Here is a 10,980-nt window from a genome sequence, read left to right as displayed (position 1 = left end):
CGAGTGCATATAAGTGCATATGACTGTAAGTCCGGCAGAGACCATAGTGTTGGATCCCCTGGAACAGGAATTACAGAGGGCTGTGGAACACCTGACATAGGTTCTGGGAACCGAACTCTGATCCTCTGCAAGAGCAGTGAGCACTTTTAACCACTGGCCCACCTCTCCATTCTCAGTGTAGCTTTTCCCTAAATTTCACTTTCAGCGGCTTATGCAGTACGAGACTGGCTCAACGTAATAACTTTGAGACTCATGCAAATTGTTATAAAGGATCAGTAGTAACTGAGTAGTGTTCCATGTGTGCTGGCCTGTCGTCAACAAGGAAGCTGCTAGCGGATTACAGGAGCTGCAGTCAAATGCAGCACGTCATTTCTAAGCCCTCAGATCCACAACACACATCGAGCAATTTCTTATGCCTATACATAGAGCTAAGTCCGAGGGACAGTCTTTGAGAGTTCAAAGGAATAACAAAGGAGAACACGGGGCAAATAGGAGCCATAGGAATCTAAAGTCAACAAGAGAGCACAGGAATCCAGGAGAGGGTGCATACAGAGACGAATTTCCCTCATGGACCAACATCGTTCTTGGTCTAAGCACCCATCAGGGGCTGTAAAAAGGACAAGACTGAACTGGCTGAGTGGACTGTAGTTCTAATACTGCTCTCTCCCTCTCTCTTGTCTTCCCAGCTCTTTTGACTTTCTTTCTCCTCTTTTTGAATTTGTTTTGAAGTCTTTTGTTTGTTTATTTGTTTTTTGTTGGGTTTTGTTTTGTTTCTGAGACAGGGTTTCTCTGTGTAGCCTTGGCTGTCCTGGATTCATTTTGTAGAGCAGGCTGGCCTTGAACTCAGATCGATCCTTCTGCCTCAGCCTCCCTGAGTGCTGGGATTAAAGGCATGCACCACCATGCCTGGCTGGTTGTGAAAACTTTTTAAAAGTACTTTTCTCTAAAAAACTTTTTTGAACATATATTTACTGTGTATAAGCAGATTCCCTGATTTTCTCCCCCTCCCCAACACACACACAAGAACCCTGTTTTTTGTTGTTGTTTGTTTTGACATAGGCTCTCATTTGTAACCCTATGTCAGCTGCTCTGCATATGGCCCACCATGCCCAGGAAACACTTTTGTGTGTGTGAATAGACAAATCTGGAAGATTTTTACCTACTCATGCCTGTTTCCTGGACTGTTTTGAAAGGTGACTTTTAGATTCAGCTACCATAGAATTAAAAGCAAAGCTGTACATAGATGGCTCTGCTGAGTCTTTTTCCTTACATGATGTGAAGCACATCAAAAGGTAGGAAGGAAGCACAGGAAAATGATGTAATCTGTTATGTTTTCTCATCTCCAACTTTGTGTGCTGGGCAGGGCAACTCACACCTGTCATCCAGTAATCAGGAAGCTGAGGCAAGGGGAGTACAGTAAATTCAAGGACAGCCTGGACTGCAGAATGAGGCCCTGTCTTAAAACACACACACACACACACACACACACACACAGAGTCCCATCAACCCTATTTTCCATGCTCACAGGAAAAGGATATTTCGCATCTGTGAAGCTTTCTTTTGGTTTTGGTTCATTATAATTTCTCCCACAATATGTTTAGAAACTATTTGGGGGCAGGGGGGAGGAAATGAAAACATATCAACTCTAACAATAAATGAAATCAAATTTAGTTTGATAAGAGTAGTTCGGTGCCCTTGGAAAGCATCACAGATCAGAAGAATGGAAGAGGTCGTCTGAAAAAGAAATACAGCTCAGGTGGTTGAGTGTCTGTCTGTGTCTGTGTCTTTCTAGCTTGCAAGAAGTCCTGGCTCTTGCATCTAGCATCGCATTAGCTGGGTGTGGTAGCACTCACCTGTAATCTTGGAACATGATCAGTTAGGGCAAAGTCAAAATATATTCATCCCCATCTGCAAGTAGTTTGAGGCCAGCCTGGACTCTGTGATACCCTGCCTCAAAAACAGGTGTGACTTGTGTATGCCTCAGATTCAGAATAGGTTTGATGCCAGCCTGGGCTCTGCAAGATCCTGTCTCAAAAAAATAAAATAAAATAAAGTAGCCAGTTATATAAAAAGAATAAAAATATTACATACAAACTACAAAAATCCATTGCAAATACTTACCATACTTGTTGCAACAGTTTCTAGTTAGATTAGTTTTTGAACCAGTGAGACTGCTTTTTTTGTTTTTGTTTGTTTGTTTGGCTTTTGTTTGTTTTTAATGGGAACAAGGACTGCCAGCAATCCTCCTGTCTAAGCCTCCTGGATTATAAATGTGCCCCAGCTCCCTCGCCAGTGACTGTTCAGAAGGTCTTTAGCAATTTTGTGCATAGATTGCTTTAAAACGAGCCACTCTCGTGCTATAGCCTGCTTTCCCAGATACATGCAATTGCTACAATCTGAGTCATTGGATCTGCAAGTCCTCATTTTGTAGCATTCCCAGGAGCAGCCATCATTTGTCTGAAGTTTTCCTTTCTGAGCAGCCGCTCCAAACAGAAGTGAACCATCTTAGTGATATAGAGTACATAGGTACAAAGGGCCTAAGAAGGTGCAGACTCAGAAGTACGAAAATGATGTGCAATGTACAGTTTGTTTGTTTGTTTGATTGTTTGATTTTTTGTTTTTTGTTTGTTTGTTTGTTTTCGTTTTTCAAGACGGGGTTTTCTTTGTAGCCCTGGTTATCCTGGAACTCACTCTGGAGACCAGGTTGGCCTTGAACTCTTAGAGATCTGCCTGCCTCTTCAATTCCTCCCAAGTCCTGGGAATTGAAGACATGTGCCACCATCACCCTGATTTGGACAGTTTCTTAGCATAGGCAATGTCCAGAGCAGCAGTCAACATAATTTCAAAAGGAGTAAAATAATGACTTTTATAAGAATAGTTTTTACATTGGAAGAAAAATAGGGTTTCTAGGCATTACAGATAAAGGGCCATTATTACCCAATAATGAGCATGGATGCATGAATTCATAACTTGTACTTAAGCTTCTAAATTTCTGGTATTAATTATTCAATGTTTCAAGACAGAGTCTCATATAGCCCAGTTTGGTCTCCAGTTTGTCACTTGGCCAAAGATGTTCTTTAATTCTTTATCCCCCTGCCTCAGCCTTACATTTACTGGTATTATAAGCATGAACCACCATTCCCTGATCCAATTTTTATCATTAAGGGGCTTCTAGGGACCAAATTCAAGTCATTGGGTTTATATGGCAAGCACCTTTGCCTCCTAAGCCATCTGGACAGGCCTAGATAATGTTTTGTGACATTAATAATATCGAATGTTGGGGAACAAATGCTAGATAAGCTCTCTACCAACTGAGCTACATCCCTAGCCATAGATAGATAGATAGATAGATAGATAGATAGATAGATGATTAGAGCATACTCAATTAGAATTGGATATGCATGGTGGGATACAAATAAAGATTCGCTCATCTTTGCCTTTGTTTTGTGACTAGGACTGTCACTTCCACACATCTACAAATGCCCAGCTTTCTCCAAATGAGATCCACTGTCCGGTGGTGCTGTGAAGAAAGCACGTCCACAGGATGCTGTACTCAGAGGTGGGCAAGGAGACTCACCCCCTGTCACCAATGAGCTCCCATCTACTTCACGTCGTGAGTCACCCTGTACTTGGAGATAAGTCCCAGAGCACAGTTCTATCGTCCACTGAAGCAAAGCGGACACACTTTTCCATTATGCCTGAGTCTGAAATGAAAGCTCGAGGAAGTGAGTGGAACATGAAGTCACCCCTTCCGCCCCAGCAGACAGATGCATAGAGACATTCTCATTTGTTTCCAGCCCTTTGTCTTCCGAGCACTTTTGGCATTTCCTTCAGGAAGCTGAAGGTTATGACCTAAGGTTTCCTTCGTGAATACACTCTGTTTCCCACAGTTAACCTTACCCAGAAATGACATCTACTCTAGTAGGTGAGGTTTATCTTCATGTCCCAACTGTGTCCTGTCCTGTGCATATTCAATGACACTTGAGAACACAGATTCTGAAAAGTAACAATAGGCTGGAAACCAAACACACCAAAGCACCCTGATTTAATCTGCTGCAAAAATGGCATTAACTCCAAGAGTTAACTGTTATGATACTTTTGTGATATATGCTTTCCTTTCATAGCGACTTTCATCTTAGTAGGAATATTTGAATGGCCGAGAATACTGAAAAAGTTTAAAAAGCTGTGTGTGTGTGTGGTGGGGTGCATGGTGAGCTTCACCTTATGTTTTCCTTGTTACTTGTTAGAACTGGTACTGCAGAGTCCCATATTGTTCTCATAAGAACCCAAGGTAGAGTCCTAAAAAATGGGATGAGTTAGAGGCTAGAGATATAGCTCAGCTGGTAAAGTGAACCTGGGTTCAGTCTACAGCCCGGCATAAACCTGGGACCAACACTGAGGAAGAGGTAGAAGCAGGAAGATCAAAAGTTTACATACATCTTCACAGTGAGCATGAGGCAAGCCTAGAACACATGGCACCTTAAGAACAGACAAACGAAAAGTACAAAGCACTGAGTGATTCAACATTATCTGCGGCTACCCACATTTTCTCTTCCCAGAAAGAATGCACACTTTCATTGCTGGGTTTAAACTGATTGTTTTAGTCATAATTTAAAATAGATTTAAGAATTCATTGTATTTTGGACAGCTACGTTTTAGGGCAGAATTATTACAGTTAGTTTTGCTTAGCCTCAATGCACTTTAAAATCCAAATAGTTATATTTATTTGCTGTGGTCTTTAGAAGGTTTATGGTTTTTATTCCCTTATTCGCTACACGTTTCTAATGCTAATTTACTGAAGTTTCTCTTCCTGAAAAAGCTAGAGTGGTTTCTAAATAAACCACATCCCCCCCCATACCCTAGCTTATCAAGGTGAAAACTTTTAAAGAGTAACAAAAATTTACCCTTTACTTTAATTCCAAAGAGCCCCATAATCAAGTTATCTCAGTGAATAATTTTTAAAAAGTTCTCTTCACAAAAGGATCTTTAAAAAAATCAGTTTATTAATGTTTAAAAGTTGATAAAGCTATGTGCAAAATAATCCACAAAAGTCAGAAACCTATTAAATACTATTTTTTTTAAAAAAAAAGACATTTCTTGGTTTAATTGCACTTAAAACCATACTAAAGAGACAGCAATATATTTTTATTCTCTGTAACATTTACACCCACCATCCATGTCTAATGACAGCTGAAATGAAGAATTCTTGATGCTCCCTGTCTGCTAAAGTAATGCTTTTTCGGGTACAAGAGGGTGGCACTTTCTTAAGAACTACACATTCAATGGTGTTAACACAGGTTAGGAAAAAATTCAATAAGATGACCTCAAATAAACAAATACATTCAAAAATCATGAACTGTTCTTTAAACGAGATACAACTGCCCACCCACCCCCAACTTGGTTGAAATGGATCACACAGCAGTCTGAAATAATCAGTAAAAGTGCCAAAGGTTGTACTTGTTAGAGAAAGACATCAAGACATAGCTCTTGGATTGCAAAAATTTACCCCACGTTTCACCTCACTCTATTGTTTTTCTCATGTATCTTCTAAGGACCTGGCAGATATAACTCAAATGAAGTAGACTTCGTTATTCCCATTACAAACACATGCCCATGAGGAATAAGGAACACATTTTTATCTTGAAGGTAGCCTACCAAATCCCCAACAACTTGAACCAGCTCACGTGGAAACTTTGGCCTCAACAAATAGCCTTCCCAGTCAACAGCCTACCCACTACAGACAATCAAGAAACAGAGCCCTCCACACCGTTCCTTCTGATGAACAAAGGTCAGGCAGTTAAGATATAAAGTAAAAGAATATGGAGGAAGGGTGGGAAGGGGAGACAGGGTGAGATGGGGAGGGAGAGGAGGGACATGCACAAAGCCCAAACAAACTAAAGGGCACATACTCACTTTGTCATTACAGTGAGGAAAAGAAATCACATCTCAAAACTCCAGGGACACTTTCTCTTGGGACCTCAGTCTTTGAGGAAGGGCCACCTGAGCCCTCCGGGAGCTTGACAATGCTAGACCAGTGCAAAATCAAAGCTCTAGGGTGTTGGGGGGTGGGGCAGGAAACCCACTGCAGGCCAGACCTGATCTCCACCCTTCCCGGTGCGTTGTTCACAGGAACCAACTACCTACACCATGGCATCACCAGGCCACACACTCTCCCTTCCCTCCCTCTCTCGGGCTCCTAGTCACTCCTTCCCCAGGAACGAGAGACATTTTTGAAACGCTGGGGTAGTGGGTGACCAAGTCAAAATGCTTCCCCAGTATCAACAGCTTCCGGTTTTAAGAAGAGGAGTTGACGTTTCCAGAAGACATAATGGTCTCTGGGTTGTCCCCATCGTCCTTCTGGGGGTGAGAGGAGTTGTCTGATTTGCTGCGGCTAAATTCCATGCCTGGGATGATGGGCCTCTTGAATTTGCCAGTGGAGTCTCCGTTGGAGCATTTGCAACAGGAGACGATCCGGATGAAGGCCCTGCGCATCTCCTTGTTGGTCAGAGTGTAGATGATAGGGTTGGTACCTGAGTTCAGTACAGCGAGAACCAGGAAGTACTCTGCTTTGTACAGGATGCTACAGGTCTTCGCCTTGCAGCCCACATCCAACAGCAACAGGATGAAGAGAGGGGCCCAGCAGGCAATGAAGACGCTCAGAACAATGATCACCGTCTTCAGCAAGGCCAGAGACTTCTCAGAACTGCGGCTGGCCTTGGAAATGTTCTTGCGGAAGGTCAGGCGGCGGCTCCTAGTCCTGACCAAGGAGTAGATCCTGCAGTAGAGGATGACGATGGACAGCAGGAGCAGCGTGAAGACGGTGGTGCAGAAGAGAATATAGTGCTTGTGGTAGAGTGGGAGCACGGTGGAGCAGCTGGACAACGAGCTGATACAGTTCCAGCCCATGATGGGCAGGCCCCCCAGGATGAGCGAGATGACCCAGCAGGCGCTGATGAGCAGGAAGGAGCGCGAGCTGTTGCTCCCGTTGTGTAGTTTCATCTTCAGCATGGTGATGTAGCGCTCAATGGCGATGGCAAGGAGGCTGAAGACTGAGGCAGACAGAGCCACAAACATACTCCCTTCCCGCAGAAACCACTGGGCGGGGGTGAGCTTGTAGGTGGTGGCCCCAGACAAGAGCAGGTTAGCCGTGTAAGCCACGCCTGCTAACAGGTCCGAGAGGGCCAGGTTGCCAATGAAATAGTACATGGGTCGGTGGAACTTCTTAGTTTTCCAAATAGTCAGCAAGACAAAGATATTCTCTAGGATGATGAAGCAGCAGATGAGAATGAACACCACTGAGGTCAGCTTAATGCCATGGTCCTTCTCCAGGCCGATGTTCAACTTGCCTGTGTAGTTGTAATGCCGGACTATGATATCATAGTTGCCGTAGTCGGAGACAGGGCTGCGGAGGGCCTTAACCACTGGGACGCTGGTGGACACCATAGCCTCACTGTGTCCCCAGGAGCCCAGGGTGATACTTCTCCAGACGAACGCTAGAGGGCGAGGTTGAGCGAGCCTTCAGTTACAGCAGGGCCCGGTCAGCGAGCAACCCAACCGCTTTTTGTGTTGCTATTCCTTGGCTGGAGAGGCCTCCCAAACAGCAGCCTTAAACAAGTTAGAAAGAAAAGAGTGTCAGGAAAAAAAGGCCCAGCACACTAGCATAATTCATTCTAGCCAAGGCATTGCTCCAATTTTGTTGTTGATTTGTTTTAAGGAAACTTGGCCAGAGCACAGGGAGGATTTCTTTAAAAAACAAACAAACAAACAAACAAAAAAACTCATTATCATTTCTAGTAACAAAACAAAAATAAACGAACAAAAGAGAGAGAGGAAGATGAAGTTAGAAAAAAGAGGAAGGGAACAAAAAGAAATTTTACCCAGAATGAAAAAAGACAATAACCTTCCCGTGGGTCACTAAATCCAGCAAGACGGGAATGGGAAACAGCGCCCCGTTCCTTGCCACTTCCCCTGGCATTGCCACCCCCAGTGCCCTAAGATTCCTTCAAGTGGTCACCAGCTCAGCTGCTTGCTCACCACCAGCCAAGGGCCTCCTCTCACAGAAGGCCCCAAACTGCCACTTTGGGGTACAATTGCAGATATGCAAACCCTGGCCACCCCCAACCTACTGGACACACACACACACACACACACAACTCAAGAGCTCAGAGATGAGCCCACCTCCTAATTACCATGCAAGAAAGTAGATTTGCAGGAGGACCATTCTACAACCTAAGTCGTTGTCTGGGCTCTATTAATAACTCCCTAGGAGCAGGTGTGCTGAGGGTCGGGTTGGAGGGCCCAGTGAGGTGTGGGCCGCCAGGCCTTGAAGTAAACAGGAAAGCTTGGCGCCTCCGTGAAGCAACTGCCCATTCTTTCCTTTTCTTCTTCTTCTGTTTTCCTTTACTCCCTACCCAGCCTGCCCACGGGTCAATCCATTACATTTAAAGGTATTCATGGAGGACCCCTCCCTAAGAGATTGCAGCAAACCCCACAAGTTTCCACACTAACTGATTGCCTAAATCTTTTTTGACTTTAGCCACACGCGCATGCACACACAGCCACACTGCCAGCGCGTTCTAACTCCGGGTCCGTTACTTTCCAGAAACACATACTGCTAAACCTGCACGGGCAGTTTATCTGGGTGTTATCCCCATCCTCTCCCCCCAACGTTGCCTCCTCTCACAGAACTAGCAATCCCTAAAGGAAGGACAGCATTAAGTACGTTCAAGACTGCACGGTGAAGGATCAACGTGATCAAAATGAAGGAGAAAACAAAACAAACAAACAAACAAACAAATACTAAAGCCATTACAGTCATTTCCATGGCAAAAACTCAGGAGAGTCCACGTTTCCCCGCCCCGATCCTACAGTAACTTTCAGGCAATGGAAGTCATCGCCTGTGATGCCTGATAAATTTCGTCTACAGGGTTCTCAAAAATAAGCATCTCCTCCTTTCTCCCTTCTAATGAACCGAAGCTTCTCTGACATGACCCCCCCCCACACACACACACACCCCGGTCGTTTCTATAATTTAGGGATTAATCTTTTTTTTTTCTAAACTTCTTAAACTCCGTGCTCCAAGAAGCCAATCAAAACAGGCTCCGTAAGCAGTCTGGTGATGCATGCTTTTTAAAAAAAAAAAAATTTCCCCCAAAGTTTTCGTTCGTTTCGTTCTACTTTAAGGCTTCACTCTTGATACCTGGACACCCCGCAGCCGGCGCGGGAGCCTGCGAGGCTCGCAGCCCCGTACCTCGCTCAAGCCGGACGAAGCTGCGTCCGCAGGGCTCCGGGTCTACACCGCCCGATCCGCATCTTGCTGCCGTCCGCGACTGACGGCGGCCAGCTCACTCGTAAAGTTCCCCGCGCTGGGTTCTCCTCCCTCCGCGGCCGTGCACTCCAGTGGCCAGCTCTGCCTGCGCCGCCTGCGCTGCCCGCACTGCTCCGCGAGGCGCCGGGCTGAGGCTGGGTGGCTCCTCTAGGAAGGGACTGGGAGGGGTTAACGCCTTTAACTCCTCCGCCCTCTGCCAGCGGCAGGGGGCCCCTCTGGGTCCAGGCTGCAGAGAAGTCGCCTCCCAGAAAGATCTGGGGCAGAGTGACTAAAATACAACGAAATGAATAGAAACCCCTCCGCCCCAACCAGCCGGGAGAGGGGGGAGAGAAGGGGAGGAGCCTGGCAGCCCCTAAAATTCTAATTCACAAATCACGTCTCTCGCCAGCTATCCCCAGCAGTCCCCAGCTCTGGAGAGGACTCCGAAACTAGACATGGGATAGATACACTTGGAAAACTTTTCTTCCTTAAAATTCTTAGAGGACAGAGGACAAGCCGGTCTCTCATAGAGCACCTTCCTGGTCCCCGATCCCACAGCCCTGAGGATCCGTTTGGCTCCTGTGTCCCGGCACCCCGGGGCCACTTCCACGAGGTCAGGGGAAACCAGAGCCGCTGCCCTGCAATCCTCTGCGCCGCTGGGGGAAGATCCTGGGAAGCGACGGCAAGGACCGCCGCCCGAGGCGAGCAGCCCGGAGGCTCTGAAAAGCCTCTGCCTTCCTCTCCCCTCCGCTCGATCCCAGCAAAGCCTTAGAAGCTTGCGGTTGGTTGGTGGGCAGAGAGCGGCTTTCCCCGGGCGCACGGTGAAGTGGGCCAGCTCCGGGCTTGGTGTTGGGCGGGGGTTCCCCTCTCTCAGCTGAGCGCAAAGCCAAGCGCTGTGCCCCAGATTCTGGGAAGCTCTGAGGCCTTTGAGGAGGTGGGCTACTGGCCCGGCCCTGAGAGATTTAAACAATCCGGCAGCTCAGGAATTCCCACACGGAAAAGGGTTGCCTGGCTTTTCACAAGCCAGCACCTAGGGCAGCCTGGCTAGAGTAGGGAGCCCTTTTCTCTTTCTACTTGAGAGATAACTAAGACGCCCCAAATCTAAAGAGTCAAACCTCGACCACATTTTTCTTTTGCTAGATAATACTTAGGAGATGAAGGCTGAAGAGGTCTTGGTCAGACTCTGGACCTTTACGCCTTGCCCTTCTGTTAAAAAGAGGTTTCACCCAAGTCCCCTAGTCGCACTGCCTTCCCACCCAGAGCAGATGTGAACACAAAACTTCCTCGCTGTGCAGTTTCAATTGACAGACACACCCTGTACCTGAATGACTCAAAAGAGGCTGAATGAACAAACAACAGACCCCTACCTTCAGGGATTTTATGAGCCCGCAAAAAGAAAAAAAAAAAGTAACTGTTAATTCACATTTGCCTAGAAGCAGTCATCAACAACCTTGTACCTTACATGCCCACAAACTACAGAACTTACAAAATAATATGGAAACCAAGATAACAGTCGTGCGGACTCCTCCGGAAAAGTAGAGTCTGAGACTTGCTTCATTTGAAAGAGAAGATAATCCAAGTCTATCACTGCACAGCAGAGGCACGGAGTTAGCCTCCCCTCCTCCCTCCACTGATGTGGGAGGTCTCTAAGGGGGCACTGCGCACCACCTTGC

General features: G+C 46.2%; 1 protein-coding gene across 2 annotated transcripts; it reads right to left on the bottom strand.

Annotated features, from left to right (window-relative positions):
- Positions 1-4,983: 4,983 nt before the first annotated feature.
- On the bottom strand, positions 4,984-10,100 carry S1pr1 (sphingosine-1-phosphate receptor 1). 2 transcript variants are annotated; one of them, XM_021657882.2, is made up of 2 exons: positions 9,200-10,100; positions 4,984-7,605 (listed from the first exon to the last, which is right to left on the bottom strand). In XM_021657882.2, the coding sequence occupies exon 2, from the start codon at positions 7,441-7,443 to the stop codon at positions 6,295-6,297; it is 1,149 nt and encodes a 382-aa protein (XP_021513557.1). In that variant the 5' UTR covers positions 7,444-7,605; positions 9,200-10,100; the 3' UTR covers positions 4,984-6,294. The 2 variants fall into 2 exon arrangements, with proteins under 2 accessions (XP_021513557.1, XP_021513556.1); XM_021657881.2 differs by having other exon boundaries at positions 9,251-10,100.
- Between the last annotated feature and the right edge of the window lie 880 nt (positions 10,101-10,980).

This window comes from Meriones unguiculatus, chromosome 10 (assembly GCF_030254825.1).
Source record: "Meriones unguiculatus strain TT.TT164.6M chromosome 10, Bangor_MerUng_6.1, whole genome shotgun sequence".
NCBI lineage: Eukaryota > Metazoa > Chordata > Mammalia > Rodentia > Muridae > Meriones > Meriones unguiculatus.
Note: the sequence above shows the minus strand (reverse complement) of the source record. Positions and strands in the feature narration are given on the sequence as shown.